The sequence below is a fragment of the Grammomys surdaster genome, unplaced genomic scaffold (genome assembly GCF_004785775.1).
Source record: "Grammomys surdaster isolate TR1022 unplaced genomic scaffold, NIH_TR_1.0 223, whole genome shotgun sequence".
Taxonomy (NCBI): Eukaryota; Metazoa; Chordata; class Mammalia; order Rodentia; family Muridae; genus Grammomys; species Grammomys surdaster.
This window is the reverse complement of record NW_021604668.1, coordinates 3,327,951-3,349,603: the sequence shown is the minus strand read 5'-3', so window position 1 is coordinate 3,349,603 and position 21,653 is coordinate 3,327,951. Positions and strand designations below refer to the sequence as shown.

The 21,653-nt window shown below is 42.5% G+C and overlaps 1 protein-coding gene across 1 annotated transcript in view; it reads left to right on the top strand.

Moving 5' to 3' along the window:
* Nucleotides 1-3,384: 3,384 nt before the first annotated feature.
* Nucleotides 3,385-21,653, top strand: part of Ncapg2 (non-SMC condensin II complex subunit G2) — a 51,490-nt gene continuing 33,221 nt past the window's right edge. The window contains exons 1-10 of the mRNA XM_028773199.1: nucleotides 3,385-3,413; nucleotides 5,087-5,203; nucleotides 10,312-10,500; nucleotides 11,177-11,291; nucleotides 12,873-13,027; nucleotides 13,951-14,085; nucleotides 15,710-15,804; nucleotides 16,999-17,068; nucleotides 19,395-19,481; nucleotides 20,967-21,059. Coding sequence (XP_028629032.1) covers nucleotides 5,126-5,203; nucleotides 10,312-10,500; nucleotides 11,177-11,291; nucleotides 12,873-13,027; nucleotides 13,951-14,085; nucleotides 15,710-15,804; nucleotides 16,999-17,068; nucleotides 19,395-19,481; nucleotides 20,967-21,059 — 1,017 coding nt within the window. The 5' untranslated portion in view covers nucleotides 3,385-3,413; nucleotides 5,087-5,125. The remainder of the gene's footprint in view (nucleotides 3,414-5,086; nucleotides 5,204-10,311; nucleotides 10,501-11,176; nucleotides 11,292-12,872; nucleotides 13,028-13,950; nucleotides 14,086-15,709; nucleotides 15,805-16,998; nucleotides 17,069-19,394; nucleotides 19,482-20,966; nucleotides 21,060-21,653) is intronic.

Sequence of the window (21,653 nt, the reverse complement as noted above, 5' to 3'; positions counted from 1 at the left end):
TCTCCTCTCTCTCTCTCTCTCTCTCTCTCTCTCTCTCTCTCTCTCTCTCTCTGTATTTCTATGTGTTTCTGTCAGTTCTGTTTCCCTGTATTGGACAATGGCTTTCTCTAGTGAATTCCCTGGCTTAAGACCTATGCCCTTTCCTGTTGGGGACCTGAATCTTTTTGTCTAGAGGTTGCCTAGAGGCTGCCTACCCCATTCCAAGAGCATGGTGTTCTTGCTTTTTTGTTACTTGGCTACTGGTACCTGTGTGCAGCTGGGGAGGATCTGGGATTCTCATCCAGGGTCTGCTGCCATCAAGGCGGAATGCACACAGGAAGGGGAAAAGAGTTTCCCCAGGTGAGCCTTCCCTCTGCTCTACTCTGTGCCTGCATTAAGCTGCCTCCGGGAAGGGGAAAAGTTCTCCTAGGCTTGGGCTGAACCCAAAGGAAAAAAGAAAGTTCTACTCCTTTCTCTTTTATGATTTATGCCTTCTTTCTAACCAATGAGCCACATAATTGGAAAACTCAAAACCCATCATTCTCTGAAAAAAGTAAACAACAACAACAACAACAACAAAAAACTGCCCCTGGGCCAGGCAGGGGGATTACTGTCAGACAACATGGCCTAGATAGAACACATTTTCCCTTCTGTGCAACACTGACCATGGAGACTTTAGACAGTCTTCATTCAGTATGTCCTTTTAAGAAGGATTAAAGGCTACTGGTAAAGAGGTTTTGTTTGTCACTTCGTTGGCCCCAGATGTTAGAAAAAAGTTATAAAAGTTAAAGGTATAAAAGTATAGGTCCCAGATGCTCGAAAGGTGTTTAATGGAGAATTGACTGGTGAACAGGCCTTTTGCATAAACTGAAAGCCACCGTCACAGTTTTTGATAACGAGATATCGTTAGACTTAACAGATACACAGCAAACTTTTGGTATCTTAAACTGTCAGAATATCTCCTAGCTGAAAGCTCTGTCCTTAGCCCAACTTGACTCCGTGATGGAAGTACCGTCCAGGCTGTAAAACACAGCATGTAGACAGCACTACCTGCCAGAACTAAAATAAAGGCCTAATCCATTGACATCCATAGTTCTGGGAAAGTCTCCAAACCTACTACCCTTGCCTTTTGGCTTCTGTAGTTCTGCTTCTGGCTAACTGTTCTTACTAACTGAAGTGTGTCAACTCAGGACATGGTTTTTGTGCTTAAAAGCTTACTCTGGGAAAGATTTGGGGCTACACCGGGTTCCTGAAAACCCTGTGTACTCCTTGGTTGGGTAATAAAGACCTTCTATTTAATAGAATATATAGACTATAATAAAATAATAAAGACATTGGCTTAAGCCCCTGTCTGAGCAGTCTTCTCTGTTGGCTATTCCACATTAAAGGATGATAAGCTACAGTTGCTCTCCGTTATGGTTTTTTGAGAAAGATTTCACTTATCCCAGGCAGGCCTTGAACTGTGTAACCAATAATGACCCCACTTTCTGTTCTTCTTGGTTCCACCCCAGAATATTGGGATTGCAGGTGTGTTCTGTCTGTTTATGTGGTGCTAATCATTGAACCCAGGGCATTGTACAAGCTAGAAAGACATTCTGTCAGCTGAATTATATCACCAGCTCAGTTCTAATTGGGTTGTTTGCACTTTGTTGAGTTTTGTTTCTGTTATTTTGTTTTTTAAATACATGGCAAACCAGGGAAGCACAGAGTTGTTACAGGCCTGTCTAGGTGCCCAGCTCTGAGTTTTCAGAACTCGCTGCTAGACTCAATATCTGTTTCTTAACAGGAATCGTACCAGTCAGGAATGGGAAAGTGAGTGAAGAAGGGGAGCAGGGCAGGGGGAAACTGATTTCTTTTGGACATGAGTCAAACCACAAGGAGAATGGCAGGAAGCTCAAAACAGTTCATGTCAAGTCCATGTGGGGCTCCAGCTTGAGGCTGGTTGTTCACACTGTTTGTAGATGAAACCGTGAGAGTGGTGAGGTGGGGTATCCAAATTCAAGGGGCTGTAGAGGGACTGTGGAGAGGGAGGTGGTCAGAGATTAAGGAGCTCCAGTATGAAGAAGCAGGTAAGTGGTACAAATGGTAGCTTGCTGTGGGTGGGTGGACCCTGCCTCTGTGGCTCTAACTACATCAAATTTCCTAACTGATCAGTATCCTCTCCCCACTATCAGTTTATACTGTTGAGACTATGCTTCTGCTATATCAAGTTAAATACAAGTTTACGGCTGTATTTTCTTTTGTAGTCAATAGGCATCTTGTCGCTGGCTTCCCCTAGGGTATCATCTAAGTTCTTTAAAGTCAATCCAGGCCCCAAAACTCATTATAGACATTTTGAGCATAAAGTGCAGGAAACATTTCTGAGTGGACTTTGCAAGAACTTGATAACAGTAACTACGTTTGGAGAAAAGCTGACAGGGAATGGGGATTGGCTGATGGAGAGAGTGGCTAGCTGGGTGGTGGGAGGAGGCCACAAGCTGGGGAGAGAAATATGGGTTGGAGGGCTGGCTTTGGTTTCCACGGGCAGGAAACCACAAACAGGAAAGGCCATGAGTGAATTCGGACATAGGATCAGTCAGTTTCCTAGCTATGGAGCCGAGCACTATGTCCTGTTGAATCCCGGGAAAGGCAAGGCTGGGGTTGCCATCTTCCTTAGATTCCCCCCACCCCCAATCTGTTTTATGGTATAAAAAAGGCTCCAGAGATGTGTGACTTGCTGAAGTTGGGAACTCTACGCTCTACCTTTGGTGCCTTCTGAAATGAAGGCCCAGCCTCTTCCTTGGGGTGCCTTGACATCATACTCCTCCGTCCTCCTTGGTCCTCTGGGTCCTCTGCCACCACGCCCCAGACTTCCTCCTCTCCGCTGGTCCTTCCCTTTCACTCAGCCTCATTTGGTTTTCTTCCCCTCCACTCCTCCTGCCTCCCCATTTTCTCCTCAGCGTCCCTTTTTCTTTCTCCTAGCACCATCTCCTTCCTTCCTCTCTTACGGTCTATTTCTTGTCTCCTCTGCTTGCTCTCCCTCCTCCGTCTGCTGCGCGATCTCTCACCGAGCAGCGGGTAAGGAACACAGAAGCAACCGCAGTACTCCCACGGAAGGTGTGTGTGTGTAGTATGGGGGTGATGTGGCGGGCGGGGTAGGGGACGAAGGGCGGGAAACACGGCCAGCAGCTCTGCGCACGCGCATTCTGTAGTTTCGCTTGAGAGACTCCCGCTGGAAGTTCTGAGTCGCGCCCAGGAGGCGGTGCTTGGACCTTGGGGGCGGAGCCGGGCCGCAGAGACGTCGGATGTGGGCGTGGCCCGGGTCGCGTCAGATCTCGTGAGAGCGGCGACTGGTGACGGGTGGAGGGCTGGCGCGTCGGGAGTAGGCGCGGGTGTGTTTGAATCTGGTCCGAGCGCGGGAAACTATGGGTCTGCGGTGAGCTGAGCGCTGCGCGGTGAGTTGAGTGGGATGTGAGCAAGACCGGGCGGCGAGGGACCGCGGCTGGGCGACGGACACCGTCGCGGGTCTCTTGTCCGCGGCCGCCATCGCTCTCTGGAGCTTGTGGAGTGGGAGGTGCTGCGGGAGGGCAGAGAGGGACCCCGGCTGATTAGGAAGGATCGAGACGCGGGGCTCGCTAGGGAAGATCTCAGCCTCGAACCCGGGTTCACCAAGTAGGACCTCATACTAGGACGACCCCGGAAGAGGGCCCGAGTATGACTGGAGAGGACTCCAGAACAGGATCTGGGCTCACTAGGGAGCCTCTCAGACTAGGGAGGACTGGAGACGCAGACCCGGGTCTGACAAGGCGCCAGGGTGAGTAGGTAGGACCAAAGACCTGCACCCGGGTTGACTAGGGAGAACCCCAGCCCTGAATTTGAAACTGACATCGGGAGAGCCTCAGCCCTGAACACAGAATGACATGGAAGATCCTGGCACGGGGCTGGGGTGCTGACTAGGGAGGACATCGGTACTGACACTTAATTGGGGCCTGAGGTAGTGAAGACGGCTGGATTTATTCTTGGATTGACATAGGGAGGAACCCGAACCTACACCTAGGACTGATCTAGGGAGCAATCTTAGTTTTGAACTAATGAAAGAGACAAATCAAGGTATGGAGTCACAGTCTGCAAGTCGTGCAGATGTAGACATTATCTGGCATAACAGGTTGCCAAAGGCATGCACCTAAGTAAGCAAAGTGACTGTAATTAGCAAAGTGTTGATACTGGTCACCCGCCTTTCCTTTCTCCATTTTATTCATCACAAAAAAGTTATGGTTCCCAATTCAGCCATTTGGGTTGGGAAACAACATAGCTGTGTTTAACATTTACTAATGTGAGGAGTTGTCAAATTGAGGTTATTTTCTACTTTTATTGTGATTCACGGTCTTCATAATTAATGTCAGTAATTCTCCACATTGCTGTATTTTTTTTAACGGTATAGGGTATTTTCAAATTTATTTTTAAAATGAGAATACCCGTTGGCAAATATCATTTGTTGTAACTGTATTGTTCGTTTTTTGTTTTGAATATGCCACCGTAGTACCAGGTGTAAAGGTAAAATAGGATTTCCTGGGAGATGACATGTCTGGAAGGAGCAAGGTCCCTTGAGGTCTCGTTATCCTGTAGGTGTGTGGAAGAGGGGAGGGTACTGAAGTGGGGCACAGATGCACTGTCTAACAAGCTCCCAGGTGACCTCAGGGTTGTTGTTGTGGTTTTCCTTCCAAGTCTCTCACTTGAAAAACAAGGGAGGATTGTTGGGTGGGATCTTCTTGGAGGAATGGCACTTTAGATGTGGAGTCTGCAGAATTCAGCTGTGGAGATCAGCCTGACCCTATTGCAGAAGTTGAGTCTTCCCAAGCCAGCATCCAAAAGACTAAAAGGAAGAGAAAGTAAGATTCCTGAGGCTGTTTTAATTTCTTGTTCCTTTCATTGTAGTTTCATTGACAGTTGGTGATAACATAGATATTTTGTTTATAGCATCAGATTTTTTTTTCAGATTATTGCAATTTTGTGTCAGAATGTTGTTATTAACTGTCTTCTTTAGTGGTATAAAATTTCTTGAATGTTTCTATTAAAACTTACAGGAAATTTTGCACGTTTACATTTTGGCCTGATTGTATCCTACCAGGGTTGTAAGGCAAGCTCCCTTAGAACAGTCACATCCGCCATGGAAAAACGCGAGGCGTTCATCCAAGCAGTATCTAAGAAGTTGGTTGAAGAGTTTCTGCAGTTTCTTCAGTTTGATGTAAGTTATGTGTTTTACTTTTCTTGTAGTTTGACTCTAGATATAAATAATATTCTAAAATCGTGTTATCACATGAAATACGGTTCTCTCAGTGAATGTTTATTTTTAAAAAAGATAGGTAAATTCTTTAGAATTAAATGGACCCACTTTGGGGCTGATTTAAAAAGTAGAAGATAAACAGAAGTTATCCGAAGAGCCCATGCAGCTGAAGGGGCTGCCTAAGGCTTGGAGAAGGCTGGCTGGGTTTTAACCTGAAGAGTTTTGGCAGGGCCAGAGTACAAAAATCAAAAGGCAGGGAAAATGGGAAGCTGAGTTACCGTGACCAAAAGCAATTTACAAAAGACCTTAGTGTTGGCTTATGTTTCCAGAGGACTGAGCCCTTCATGGGAGGCCTGCTAGTGGGAGCAGGGAGCTGAGAGCTCACATTGTCAACTGCAAGCATGCACATAACAAACATGGAGGCCCTAGCACTTAAACCTCCCCAAATAGCTACACCAACTGGGAACCAAATGTTCAAATACCAGAGTCTGTAGAGAACATTTGTGATCCAAGTGACTGCAGAACTTTTAGGAAGTTCAGAGTTTGTCCAGTGGGCAGAGAATGGCCAGTAGACAGAGGAGCCAGAGTGGAGGGGAAGCTAGACCAGAAGACAATGAGAAGACGGAAGAAAGATTTGCCTCTGGGAATGCTTGTCTGCCTGCATGTGCAGAGCACGTGGAGGGGCCAAGCCAGGGAGGTGGAGAGTACAGTCCTGCTTATCACTGGCACGGGATTTAGGTGGAAGTTGGAAGCCTTCAACTTCAGGGATAGTGGTGCAGTTTGGTTGGATATAATAGTGAGGGACAGCTCATCTGTGGGGAACAGATGACCGTTAATACGGCATGTCCAGGGTGGTGGCCACGAGACAAATTGACAGCATATTTGAAGGTCAGAGCAGTTTAGGCAAGAGATAGAAAAGTGCTATTAGCTGTGGGTGGGGGCTTCTGTTCTGGGAGTATGTGGGAGTGCACAGTGGCGGGAACTAGAGTGGAGCCCCGTGGAGCCCAGTGGAGCTCTGCACCAGTGCCCCGAGAGTTGGCCCTTTGTGCAGGAGGCCTGAGCCAACATGCCCAACCTATTTTGATTAAGATTATAGAGTGAAAATCAAAAGGCACAAGGTTAGGGAAGGATCTATTTATGAATTTATTGCTGGCAACATTTATGAAACTACTTTTCTTCATAAGACAAATGAGCTTATAACATGACCTTAGGTCATGCCATAGTAGTGTCTATAGGAGTAAAACATAAGTTATAACTGTATAATTGTCTGCTTTAGTAGGAGTGTGTCTAGAACAGAAGACAAACAGAAGGTTTATGTTAGAAATGTAATTCATCCGTATTTGATGCCCCAAGGATGTTGTTTCGAGTCACATGTCACAGATTAACTAAAACTAAAATGACCTGAGCCGGTAGTAAAGTAAGTTAATAATGTAAAAAGACAAGCAGAGAGCTGGGGAATCAGTTTGTAAAGTGCTTGCCACCCAAGCCTGAGAGTCACCTTCGTAAAAAGCCAGGTCCCATTGGCATGCCTATAATCTCAGCACTGGGAGGTGGAGACAGGAGGATTTCTAGAGCTTGCTAGACAGTAATCTGTCCAGTCAGTACTAGGTTCATTGAGAGATCCTGACATCCAGCATCAACTCCGGTCTCGTAGAAGTGCACAGCTGTACATACACAAAAATGGAAAGACAAGTGTAGTGACTCAAGGGACATTAGTGGCCTATTGCGGATGCATCTTTTTGAAGTCCCTTCATACTAGCAGCTTGTTAGTGTTGAGTCTCGATGGTATTGCTTGGCAGCTAGCAGGTATCTTGGTGAAATATTTATTAGTCCTTTTTAGTCTAGCATTAGTGAGCTTTGTTTATACTTAATAATTTAATGTAACTAGTCACCATGAACCTTGTAAAACTATAAATTTATGTATCTGTATTAGAATCGTACATTGCTTAGCTTCATCAAATTGAATGTTATGTAATGCCATTTTCTGTAATGGCAGTTTCAGTACTTTAACCTGATAGGCACTAAGGAAAAGTTGCACATCAGTTTGAGGCCTGTTGGGTGAGTCTCTCCAGCTTAGTGAATCACTGAGTTCTGACATGTGCATTGCTAACAACCACCACCTTGCAGCACAGGTGATAAAAACTAGAATGATGGGCATGATGGTCTATACCAGCAATTACAGCACTCAGAATACTGAGGCAGAAGGATCATGAATTGAGGCTTGTTGGGTTCGAAGTCAGTCTGGGCTAAAAAGAAAGACTGTCTCAAGTAAATAATCCACAGGTTATTGAAGATGGGTCTAGAGGTACAATACTAAAACATTTTGCCTATGATGAATTAAAGATAGGACCTAACAGAACACAGTAACACACATTAAGTCACTAACAACAAGTGCTATGGTGTCTTAGTTCGGGTTTTACTGCTGTGAACAGACACCATGACCAAGGCAACTCTTAAAAGGACAACATTTGATTGGGGCTGGCTTATCGGTTCAGAGATTCAGTTCAGTATCATCAAGGCAGGAACATGGCAGCGTCCAGGAAGGCATGGTGCAGGAGGAGCTGAGAGTTCTACATCTTCATCTGAAAGATGCTAGCAGAATATACTAGGCAGCTAGGGTGAGGGTATTAAAGCCCACTCCCACTATAAAACGTATTGGTACAGGGCCACACTCTCTAATTGTGTCACTCCTGGGCCAAGCATATACAAATCATCACATATGATAATTATGATGCTTTCCTTGGAGAAAGATTGAAAGTTTATAGTTAGAAGTAGATGGCCAGCTTACACAGCCTCTGCCATTCTTGTGGGGAAGGGGAAAGAACAATAGAGCAGAAAAGAGAAGAAAAGGACAAACTAGCCTCACAGGCATGTGGAGCATTAGTGGGAGTCCAGAGTGCAGCACAGTGGGAGGCGGGGGAGCTGTGACCCACAGAGCGGTGGAGCTAATGATTTTTGTTTTTAAAGAAAATATATCTTTGTTTTAGAAAAATACACCCTGATGGAGTCACATGCCTATATCTGTCTTAAATGATTCCAAAATAAGGAATGAGTCTAGGATAAAGAGTTTTGCTAAGTACACTTTGAATTCTTCTTTTGTATGCTTGAACTTGTGTGTATGTTTATTTAACATGGGGTGCACATGTGGAGGTCAGACAATGGTCTCAGGTGTAGGTCTTCAGATGCCTTCCATCTTTTGTTTGAGACAGGATATCTCAGTCTGGAACTTTGCCATGGAAGCTCTTGTAGGTGGCCCAAGATCTTCTAGACAGAAATTCTCTTTATCTCTTGTCACCTACCTCAAAAAGCAGGAATTATAGAGTCAGGTTGCCGTGTTGATCCAAACGTGTATCTTCAATAGGACTTAACCATTTGAGCTATTTCCACAGCCCTGTACATTCTTGAAACTTGAACTTGCGATTAGGTTCCATTGTGGTATTTTTTTAGGTTAGTTTTTTGCTATTGTTGTTGTTTTGATTTTTCTCCACACTCTTTCCTGTCTCCTGCCCCCTTCCATCTGCTTCTGTATAGTATCTTCCTTTCTGTTTGTATGTCATGTGTGTACTTTTCCCGTGCTCTCCCTTACCCCAGCACCACTGTTTGCCCCTCAGGGCCTTTTATAAACGTCAGTAACCTATACCCACTTTTACACCCACTTATGGACATAGTACTTGGAAGTATTAAAACTTGGGCTCTGCGTATGAGAAAGTACAGGTAATTTTTTGATGAATCTGGGTTACCTTAGTCAATGCAGTACTCTGTAGGGCTATTAATTTTCCTTCAAATTTTATTTTTCTTTACAAGTGATTGAAATTCCATTGTATATAACTACATGAAGATCCTTAAGACATGAAACTATTCAAGCACTATTTACAATACATATTTATGTTTGAACAGTTGTCACAATAATGCCATGCTTTTCCTGATCCACGATCCAGCCCAGTGTCAGACTCTGCCTCTAGCTGTCACATCTCTCTTAAGTGCTCTTTAATCTGGGATTGTAGGAGGCAGCTCTGCCTTCCTGTGCTTGTCATAGCACTGAAGGCTTGTAGGTGTGGGTGGCTCTTTTTGTATTCTTTTTTTCTATTAGTCAATCCAGTCAGATCTCGCGTCTCCTTTCAGAAGGAGTTGCTTGGAAGTGTCAGGGCCTTTCTGGATAGCATTGTTATAGGGAGGTCGTTTGGTGGGTGAATGAGTGGATGTTCGTGGTCTATCCTGGTAGCTTTCTGCTTTCCCTTTATAACTATGGGCTTTCTGAGGAAACACATGGCTGTGGATGACCTGCCTCTCGGCACACTTGTTCCTGTTTGTTTTAGTATCTGTGGATAGTTCTTAGCAGTGTCTGTTACTGTGATGGCTATCACATTGTCTTTTGTGAACTCTATATTTCTTTAGTTTTATTTATTGGTGCCCTACAGCATGTCAGTGTCGTTAATGAATGATTTGGTTTTTATTAATTTATAACCTCATTGATACTAATTTATTCCATAGGCTTTATTATTGTCACTATACTTGTGCCTCAGTTCTAGAGCAGCTGCTGGAAAGTCCTTTTGATTGGGTTTCATACGTTTGATGCTACCTGTTCACCTGTTCGTACTCTCTCAGAGAGGTGTCAGTCTGGCCAAAGTGAGAAGAGAGTCCAGTAAGCCAGAGGTGTGGAGAAGGACTCAGTGGTTCAGGGAAAGGGTGCTGTCGAGGGCTGAGGAGGGTCTGCTGGTAGGACATAGAACTGGAAGGAAGAGAATCTGAGCCTTCCTGTCATTTACCTCCAGCATGTTTGTACTTGATGACAGGTCTGGGGATGGTGGACATTCGAATTGATTTTAGGAATTTTAAGTAGGTGAAATTTTAAACTTTAACTCTCCAGTCTTAAGAAGTGGAGGAGAGATTTGATGCTTTCTATTTGGTAATTCTATATTTTTTCCCTATTAGGAAAGAATTTTGAAAAAACTAGCCAAATGCTTAAACACATCACTAATCTTTTCTTAATCTTTTCTGTTAATATCAGTATGAAAAGAATACAACTAATTTTTCATATTTTGTGTATTTTTAAAAAATCTATTTTACAGAAAGATCCTTCTGATCCTTTCAGCTTAAGTGAGTTACTAGATGAATTATCAAGGAAACAGAAAGAAGAATTATGGCAAAGGCTGAAGGACTTACTAACAGAAACATTGCTGGAAAGCCCTGTGGATGTGTGGCAGACAGTGCAAGTCCAGGGTGCAGACGCTATGGAATCAGAGCACATTCCAAAGATGGTATTTGTCTTTCAGAAATAAAAGCATTCCTCTTTACTGTGTTAAGAAAAGATTGTTTATTTGAATAACTGAACTCTCTTTTTGAGACAGTGTCTTACTATTAGTCCTGACTGGCCTGGAACTCACATGCGTACCCGGCTGGCCTCAGACTCAGAGAGATCACCTGCCTCAGCTTCTTCAGCACTGGGATTAAAGGTGTGCACCACCATGCCCAGCTCAATAGGTGAACTTTGAAGTTAAGAAAATGCAATATGCCAGTCCTGAAGTTCTGTTCATTGTGATTTTTCCTGCTACCTGGTCCTGCTATTGCTGTTCTACTGCTCAGTGTTATGATTCTTTTAGGACACTTATTTTCAGTTTTAATCTACCTTTTAGAAAAGCTACAAGTCGCCGGCCAGTGGTGGCACACGCCTTTAATCCCAGCACTTGGGAGGCAGAGACAGGAGGATATCTGAGTTTGAGGCCAGCCTGGTCTACAGAGTGAGTTCTAGGACAGACAGGGCTACACAGAGAAACCCTGTCTCAAAAAACCAAAAAAAAAAAAGAATGATGAAAAGCTACAAGTGACTCCATTTTTGAAATGTAGTAGCTATTTGATATTTTTTTAAAAATAAGTTGAGTGTTACAAGTTGCTCATTTTATTTAACTCACTTACGTTTTAATGTTCTATTTTTAGAAAAAGAGCATAGAAATAACACACGCAATTGTGACTGTAATTCTTGCTTCTGTATCTATAATAAACGAGCATGAGAACTATGGAGCCCTCCTGGAGTGTGCGGTTATATTGAATGGTAAGTGGCAGAATCAGTAGTGGGCACTACACTAGCATGGCACCTTTTAAAGGGAAGTCACCTGTGTTCACGAGGAGTGCGGCAACCTGAAACAAGAATTTAAAGGCATGTCTTTGCAGTCAAGTTCTCCAGGGCACCGTGAGTTAGCTAGCCTCTGTCCCAGTGTTGTAGAGAATGATGCGGGTTCTGGCTGCTGACTGCTGTTACTTCAGGACAATATACCTGGACTCACAGGACTAATACAAGTGCTTGTTTGAAGGGACATCTCTGACTTCAGATTTCTCAGTTTGTGCTGTTACCACAGAGCCCAAGAATCTGTCGCTGAATTTCTTCTTAAGGATGACCATGGTCTCTGGAGTTGTTGATTCCCATAGTTCTTCTTATTTTTAAGCCCGTAAAGCTATTTATTAAGCAGGTATTCATTCTCACCTGAAATAATGAAAAACCTGGTAATAAAGTATTTACACAAAGTTATTTTATAGATATAAAAGCAATTTTAAGGATTTTATAGAACTGTCTTATGAATACTTTGTTTGGGTATTGTTTCCTGGGGCACATTCTCAAGTTCTCAGACTTAACATCACTTGGGTTTCTTTATGTCTTTAGGATGTTGCTTAAGTCTGATTTCTTGAAATTAGCTTATTTTTTTTTCTTTTAAAATATTTTATAATTTTAGTATGTCTTAAATCTAGTCCATTCCAGCTACTCTCCCTCCAACCCTTTTTCTTTGTCATTCCCCATGTTGATAGTATCTTTTTTTATTATTATTATGTTAAGTTACCCCAGGCAGTATAGAAATTTGTTTGCTTTGTGGATTTTACTACCAGTTTAGTCTCCAAATATTTGGTAAAATGAGTGCTGTCATTGTAGTTGCTTCCAGACTCAAAATTACTTCAGGAGCTTTATATGTGTATAACAATACTCGGGCACCTGTGGGTAATTACTAACGAATTATTAAGCCTTTATTGAGCTTTATTTATGTTTCTAAAAGCAATAGTTTTTATATTCATTATGTTATTTGCTTTGATTGTTTTTCACCTTTGAGCCTAGACCTAAGGCCACCACACTGAGCTTGTAGTGGACTGACGGTCAGACCCTGTCCCGGTGGGGGTGGAGTTGTAGTGATCTCAAGATGTATTAGTGTGAAGCTTCCAGGTCTAAAGTTCTCTGTTTTCTATTTTGTTGTATCTGTTTTTATAACACTTGTAAATCTTTTTTTCCCTCTGGCTAAGTATTGGCATTCCATAAATGATGTTTATTTGACAAATTAAACTAATATTTGCTTAGCTAGTCCTTGTACCAAGTCATAGTACTCTGAACTTTTTAAAAAAGATTTATTTATTTTGTGTGTATGAGTCCTCTATCTGCATGTACACCTGCATGCCAGAACAAGGAGTCAGATCACATTACAGATGGTTTTGAGCCACCATGTGGTTGCTAGGGATTGAACTCAGGAACTCTGGAAGAGCATCCAGTGCTCTTAGCTGCTGAGCCATCTCTCTAGCCCCAGTACTCTGTACTTTTAAGTCTGCATTGGTAATAAGTTGCTAAATGACAGAAAACATTTGTGCTGTGTTTTAGGTATTTTATATGCATTACCTGAATCTGAACAGAAACTCCAGAACTCTATTCAGGATCTGTGTGTCAAATGGTGGGAAAGGGGCCTTCCTGCCAAGGAGGATATGGGAAAGACTGCATTTGTCATGCTGCTGAGGAGGAGTCTGGAGACCAAAACAGTATGTTTCCTTTCCTCCCGATGTCCTTCGTAAGGGTGGGTTAGATAGAAAGGGGTTGGATTCTACAGCTTCCCAGTTTAGGTGAGTTTCTTACAGTGATGTATAGAGGTCAAAGGTGGGAGCACAGTCCAGACTGAGATTGAAAGTTGGGCGTTTTCTTCCTCAGGGTGTAGCTACTGTCCTCTTTGTCACTTCATAGTGAAAAGGCAGTTACTCTACCTATATGTCTTGATCCTCCTTCTGCAATGGAAAAGAGGCAGGGCTGCAGGAAAGGCCAGACTTTCTCAGACTAAGCTGTGCCAGTGTGTTTTTTTGAGTTACGGAGTGGAGGGCAGGAGGAGATACCTGTGCCCCTGTGGTCCTTGGAGGGATATACATACTCTAGAGCAGGACTGAGCAGTAGTCAGAGAGTATCCTGGATAAAAGGCTGGCATGACTAGAATTCTTAAGGGAATTACTTCACATTACTATGAAGTCCTATGGAAATTGTAGCTGAGCCAAAGAAAAATAAGTTGGAAGTTGGAGGCTGACGTGGACTTCATGAGGTCCTATTTAAAACAACAGAACAAAACACAGTTCAAAGTGTTCTGTAGAACTACACAGAGCATTTGCAGATCTGCTTTTTGTTGTTCGTTTGTTTTTGTTTTTCGAGACAGGGTTTCTTTGTATAGCCTTGGCTATTCTGGAGCTAGCTCTGTAAACCAGGCTGGCCTCAAACTCATAAAAATCCTCCGCCTCCTGAGTGCTGGGACACACCCCTATTTTCACTTGTCACTATGTCCTAATTTTTGATTTTTCATGATATAGAATAGATACTTAGCTTGAAATACAGCTTTATGTTCTTTTTATAAAGGAAAAGAAAGTTACTGAAGCGAGTAGTGCATTGCTGTCTGCTGTGTGGCTCTCTGTCACTTACTTCACAGGGCGCGGATCTGTGTCGGCTGTGGGGCATCCACCAGGCTTTGTGCTGCTTTGATTATGAGTTGGAGGAAAGTAGAGACATTAAAGATATGCTACTTGAGTGCTTCATAAATGTTAATTACATCAAGAAGGAAAAGGTAAGTTATAGCTGCTGTTTGCTAATTTGTGTAGTTTTCTTTTCCCCACGTTTTTATCACTAGATAGGAAAGAAGGAAGTATAGAGAGGGGGAGAGCGAGCTAGAGATCCCTGAATCTAGTTTCTTCTACTAGACTACTAGCAAACTGCAACCAACCCCCCTGGATGACCACCAGCCATCCCAACACACATTTCTATACCCTCTAAAATGTTGCCAGAATTCCAACTGTCCCACAATTGCAGACACTGCCTGCAGCTGGCAAAACCACGCCTCTGTTAGAGCCTGAGGCGAATTAATTATAGTGGCTTTGGACAGTTGGAAGCAGCCCCATATCACAACACCTGGGATTAAAACAAAAACATATTCTTATGATACATTTGTTTTTTAAACCAAAATTCCAGAATCGTCACTTCAGTAAGGTTTTTTTGTTTATTTCTTTGCTTTTTTTTTTGTTTTGTTTTGTTTTTTTAGTTCGTTGGTGGGATATTAATGATGCTTTCCTTAAATTCATGTGGCTGTTGTTTATACTGTGCTGTTTTGTGGGGAAAGGTCAACATAGCCATTAAGAGCTTGTACTAAGTTGGGCATGGTGGCACATGCCTTTAATCTCAGCACTCAAGGGGCTAGCCTGGCCTAGAAAGTGAGTTCCAGGACAGCTAGGGCTGTTATACAAAGAAACTGTGACTCAGGGGGGAAAAAAAGGTCTGTGAACTTAGTCCACATCAATTCGATTTGGATGGCCCTTATGGAGCACATCCTTAGTAGAAAGTCTGGTCCCATGGTAGCTCCTAGTCCCCAGCCTGTAGGGCATATGTGATTAGCACCAAGTTCTTTGGCTCCACTAGAAAAGTCTGCCTCTAACCCTGCCTACTGTGTGAAGGGCACATATTCTGGAACCTCAGTGTGTCTTCCAGAGCCAGAGCAGCAGGTGTTCTTTCAGACTTTTGGGAGGAGCACATGGCATGGCTTGAGTGAAGCACCAGCATCAGTCAGTGGTGCAGGATTCGTGTGGAGAGGGCTGCTTTCCTCCTGTAATGGTTACCACTGTTACTGAAAAGATGACAAGCACAAGGCTTGCACCTTCATCTCTGGGATTGTTAGGAAATTGATGAGAATAAAGAGTTTTATGATGGGGTCAAACAAAGATTTCAGGCATTCTTTGGTTTTACATCATCCACTATCCATAATAGCTAGATTGAGATGTTTATGGACCTGTGGTGGAACTCTGTATGGCTCTGTCTCTGAGCCCCTTGAAGACAGATGCTCAGTGCAGCTACTGCTCTACCCAAGGGCGGAATGTCTGTAGGCCCACAGGTCTCTGCTGTTAGGAGCGCCACTGCAACACTTCCCAGTTCAACCCCTGTGCAAACTTGCCAAGTGACAGTGATGTGGGCTTCATTTTTATAACTAGCTGACTTTGGATGTATTAAACAAATACTTGTTTGTATTAGAACAGTTTCATTTAGTTGTAGTTTATTTATTTATTATTTGAGATGATGTTTGTGTGGCCAGGCTGACCTTGATCTTGTCATATTCTGTCTCAGCCTCCCAAGGAGCTCAGATTACCATGGTGGCATGTGTGCCACCGTGCCCAGCTTATTCTCATTTTTTTTTTCATTTACAGGGAAGAAGATTTCTTAGTTTTCTCTTTAGTTGGAATATAGACTTTATTAAAATGATCCATGAGACCATTAAAAATCAGTTATCTGGATTACAAAAGTAAGTATTGGAAGTCTGATTTTGAAAGGTTCTCTTGGCTTGTTTTAAAAGTTTGTCTGTGTGTGTCTGTGTGTGTCTGTGTGTGTGAGTGCGTATGCGTGCAGTGGTGGTTTTTTAGATATTTGATGGTTACTGCTTTGTCTTATAACAAAGCTCATGCCATTAGCATTCATGGAACATTTTGCATATAGGGTACACTGTCTGATTGAGTGTGGGCTGAACTGTGTGGTTGCGGTGAGGAGCCCTGTGGTATAAGTAGGAAGAACCACAGGTATGAAGTTAGACTGCCATGCAAAATGTACACATTTGCTTAGGTGCTTTCTGTTTTGAGCATCATTCCTTACTGCTGAGGTAGGCTTCAGTTACTAAAGCCCTTAGTGTCAGATAGCTGTGTAAGCACTGAGTGGGGATTTGGTTCTAGTTTGAATGCAGAGCTCTTGGTATATTCTAGATTGCTTCCTCACGCTTCCTTTGTAAGATGTTTGTGCTGACTAATTTCTAAACATAGATGATTTTAAAGTTGAATCCTATGTAACTTTTCCTATATGTAAAGAATTAGTATTTAAAGTGCTTTTAATGGCTTTTAAGCTTATTTGTTTGTATTTTGGGGAGATGTAGGTGTGGGTGTAGTGCACATGTGTGTTTAGGGGGTTTGAGTGTGTGTATACCATAGTGCATATGTGTGTTTGAGGGCCATAGGTGTGGGTATGCCATAGTGCACATGTGTGTTGGGGGGACGTGGATGTGGGTGTGGGTATGCCATAGTGCACATGTGGAGGTGAGAGGATAACTTGTAAGAGTTAGTTCCCTCTTCCCACCAATCAGATTTTAGGCATTGACAGGTCACTGGGCTTGGTAGCGAGTGCCTTTACCAAATAAGCTACCTCACCAGTCCATATTTAAAATAATTTGACTGTAGAATTTAATTCTGGGCCTATGTTGTCAGAGTTAGGGTAACATTGACTGAGGAGGAGTTTTTATTCAAGCCTCCACTCCCCAGTTTTGTCTCTTCCTCTTTCCATTTCAAGTAGGTAATATTGCAGATAGCTTACAGAACCATATCCTATATCAGTTTCCTCTTCCTGAGCCAGTATGGTACCGTATACCATACTATATATGTACCATATACCATACTGAAGTGTTGTATATAGTAAAATTATTTAAACATGTATTAACATCTGTTTTTAAAAATAGGTCTTTGATGGTACACATTGCAGAAATCTATTTCAGAGCTTGGAAAAAGGCTTCGGGGAAAATGTTGGAGGTATTTTCCTTTTATTTAACATCTACTGTATTCTAGTTACTTAAGTATCCAAGGGTGGGCTAGTTAAAACTAGTGCCTGATCATGCTGATAGAAGTATGACACCCTGAGTCACTGTGGCCCACGTGTTGAGGCACAGCCTCAGCTGTCATCTTGCTGGGATGTGCAGTTTCAGAGAAGTCAGTGGTTCTGTGTTCCTTATTCTGCTGTCCCTGGGTCTGGACTGTCTAGTTCCCTCTGGTGATTGGGTTGCTGGGATGTGGCTAGTCAAAGGGAGATGCACTGCAAGGTGGATGTACTGGGCTAAACAAAATGTACTGTTAAGTAACTGGACCAGTTTCTTTGTTTTTTTTATTCTGTGTCCTTGAAAGTGAAAAGCTGCGTTTGTGTTTGGGTTCTCTTTCCATGGATGGTGCTGTTGAGACCCCGCTAGAGCCTCTATCATTATGTTATCTTAAGATGTCTGTACCATTCACTGTGAGCATAGTTAGTCCTTCCCAAATGCACTGCGTATGTTGGGGAGATCTAGCTTTCTCATTCACAGTCTGCATTAAACATCCGGAGACCCATCAGCTGTGTGTCATGCCACTGTCTGTTTCTTCGTTCTACATTTTCAAAGACTAGAACTTTTACTCTTAGATCCAGAAGTATTCTTCTCTGCAACTCTTCTCTTTGGAGAACTGACAGTGACTAGTGCAGGCCGGAAGACTTCCACAAGGTGACTAGTGTGGGTCTGTCCACACTGCCTTTATGCCTGCTTATACTTGGTCTTTCTTGCTAATATTTGTCATTTCTTTCACATCTAGAGATCAAAAGTCACTGAATTCCCCTTTGAACAATTTTAATAAACTAGTTTAAATGTGAGTAGTCTTTTTTTAACAAAAGGTCAGAGTCAGGGCATTATTCTTCATTATTTTATTTGCTTGGTTTTTTTTTTTAAATGATGTATTTTGTTATTTTAATTATCTTTCTGTGCAAGGGTTTCTGTGTAGTTTATTTACATTGAGTTTCAGGCCTGTGGAGGCCAGAGACATTTAATCCCCTGGAGCTAAAGTTACAGAAAGTTGTGAGCTGCCTTACAACACGTGTGCTGGGAATTGAACTTGAGTGCTCTGGAAGAGCAGAGCATTACTTACTCTTAGCTACTGAACCATTTCTCCAGTTCCGCTACCTCCCTTTTTTTTTTTTTTTTTTGAGTTTAGGCTGGTCTTGAAGTCATGGTCCTCTTGCTTCAGCCTTCTAAGTACTAAAATTACTGGTTTGTTTCATTGTGCCTAGCTTTTAATTCATTCATATGTATATATGCATATATATTAAATTAAAACATAGATGTATATATTCTTTTTTACATTATTTTTGTTTTATGTTTGTATGCATGTGTGCTGTGGTAGAAGTGGAGATCAGAGGACAGCTCTCAGGAGTCAGTACTCAGGTTATCTGTCTTGGCTGCAAGTGCCTTTTGATCAGGATACACAAAGCTGGACTCCTGGCAGTGCTTATTGCTTTCCTCTTTAAGTCTATGCCATTAAAGTTTTGGAGGCACCTGTAGAAGGGAATGTCATATTCTAATAGTTCTGGTTTCGTTCCAGTTTGTCTTTTTGTAACTTCCAGGACATATGGCACAGCTCCTGTCTCATCATTTGTCAGATAGGGTGTTACCCCACATTCAGAGAGTTATCATGAACTTCAAGGAAGGTACATTTTCAAGATGATATTGATAGCAATATTTATGTCTTTGCCTAAAGCTGTGGGGTCCTTGCACCCTGGAGTGTAGGGTAACATAGTCGGTTGGGCCTAGCTTTTCTTGTGTTTTTCCCTGTGGCTTTTTTTCATTGTGAGTTGTCAAGGAGTCTCTCACACACTTCTTCCCTAGCACTGGTCAGAGGTACCCCAGAAAGTTTCCTGTCAGTCTCTGGAGTTCTGACCTCTACTGTAGAGGTAGCTCCACTGCGGTTTGTGGAGAGGTTCTTTCAAGAAGCAGGTTGAAGCTTGTGATGTTCCCAGGACAGTATATTTTTTTTTGAGATCTCTGGCTCATGTACACTTCTTTTTCCCAGTGTCTGTATTTTGTCTGATGTTAGTTGTTTTCTAATGATTGTGGAGAACTTATCTTGCTACATTGCTCAGATTCACTGTTCCATCAGGTAAAGTAGTAGCTAAGTGTACTCTTTGTATATTGAAACTAAAGGAATAGATAAATAGTAGCTCTGACAGAATAGCAGAGGTTTTCTCTGAGTAAGAGGAACAGATTAGGTGCTGCGGTATGGGGATTCATGCCTGTCTCACTGCCTGTGTGATGGATGCTTGTTCCTACTCTTATTGTTTCAGACCATTGAAAACTACTGCATCCAGGACTTCATGTTCCACGGCATCCACCTTCCCAGGAGGTCTCCAGTGCACTCCAAAGTCCGAGAGGTGAGGGAGACACCTCTGATCCACCAATTATGAGCAGTTACTGTTGAGATCCTATTTTAGCTTTTCTGTTTGCGGATAAATGTTTTTGCTAAATTTAAAAATTAATAATTTCACCCCATCTGTCAAAGGAATTTCTTAGAATCTTGATATTTGGTGCCTTGGCAGTTTGTTCTGTTTCTGGCTCTGTGGTGAGGAAAGAAATGGTATGCCGTCATTAAGCCAGCCAGGACTGTGTGCTTTAACTTTGTGGCAAGTGAATTGTGTTTCGCTTTTAAGCTGCTTAAAGTCTTTCTGTGAAGTGAGAACATCAACTATACCAAAACATGGTAATACTGCACACACAAAAACTAGGCCACCAATGAAACTCATAACAAGAAACAGTCAGGCTGAGTGCAGTGGTGTCTTTCTATACCTTCACGGATCTGGAGGCTGAAATGGGAGGATCATGAGTTGGAGAATGGCCTAAGATGTGTAATATGAGACATTTTCTAGAATTTAAAAAGAACACACTCTTCCGTCAGAAAACCATGCCCATGCTGTATAGTTAATTCACGGTTTTCACTAATAAATTTCTGGAGGAGTGGATTCCAATAATAAGGCAAAATTGATCGTTTCTGGATTCAAGCATTTATATAGAATTGTGAGGTAATTCTGACTATCAAAGAAAATGGATGGTCTATTTGTAATTTATTATAAGTTTTAGGAAGAGCCTGGTATCTCAATTAAGCTAGTGCTGTAAGAGTATGGAACAGCCTGTTCTTTATGACGTCTTAAGATAGAGCGTGTCCCTGGTGGGCAGCAGAGAGTTGAAACCTATTCCTAACTGGGCAGTAAAGAGTTAAGCAGCAGGGCCAATAGTAGGTTCACAGAGCCATTTGGGTCAGGATGATGAGTCAGGCTAAGTCTTGTTCCTGAGCCCCCCTCAACTGTTCATGCTTCCATTTGCCATTACCGTCAGAGCTCTATGGAGGTTATGTGGCTCTCGGTAGGCTAGTAATTTAATTTTTATATTAATTTTTTTGAGATAGAGTCTTGTTGAGTTATTCTGGATAGTCTTGAGCTCCTGAGTTTAGGTTTCTTCTGTCTCAGCTTCTCAGTTCGTGTGACAGCGGGCATGTATCACTGGATGATAGGCATTAGAACCCAGGTAGTATTAGAATTCAGAGCCATTGATTGTTATTTTGGCTATGATTTCTCTCTTTTTTTTTTTTTTTTTTTTTGATTTGTCGTATTCAAGGTTGTCTTGCATCTGTTGTAGATCTTGCCAGAGAAGGTTGCAAGAGTCACAACGGTGGGATGGGGCAGAATGACCTTTTCCTCTCGCTCCTGAGCTTTTGTGTGTGTTTGTTTTGAGATAGACTCTTATGTAGCCTGGGTTGACTTCAAACTCACCAGCCTCCTGAGCAGTACACTACGACATCTGGCTCAAATGCCTTACAGATAACTATACAGCCTTTGTTTCCTTTCTTTTTCTTTGGCTTTTAGGTGCTGAGTTACTTTCACCAACAGAAAGTCCGTCAGGGAGTGGAGGAGATGCTTTATAGGTTATATAAGCCCATCCTGTGGAGAGGACTAAAGGTACCGTCTTACTGGTGTGTCCTAGTGCAGGATGTGCTTTGAATTGATCCTGTGCTAATTCAGAAGGCAGCTAAAACACTGGAGGCAGTGTTTTATGGAATTTTCAGATGATTACAAATTTTCTTATGTTTTTGAGCTGTGCTGTTACTGTGTTGCCCATCCTAGTGGCCTGGACTCAAGTGATCCTCCTGCCTCAGTCTCATGTGTAGATGGGACTCTAGGTATGTGGCACCATTCCTGGCTCTCAGTTTTTAATTTTTATGAAGAGCATTTCTTTGATCCACTGAGCTATAAAGGCAGATCAGTTCAGTACTAAGTAAACAGTTACTGTGAAAATCAGTCCAAAGGGTGACTTGGGCCCGGGTATGCACAAACTCAGACTGGGGAGAGTGACAGCTGCACCACCTGCCTGTTCTTATAAGGCAGACACTCTGGTTTGCATTCTGATGAACACCTAGGTCTACACAAATAGCTCTGGTTGATTAGAAGGCAGCAACCACCTCTTCATAATCTTTTAATAATCTGAATACTCTTTTTTGTTTTTTTTATAGTCCAAAAATTAAAAACTATAATCAAATCTAGCTTTGAAGTGAG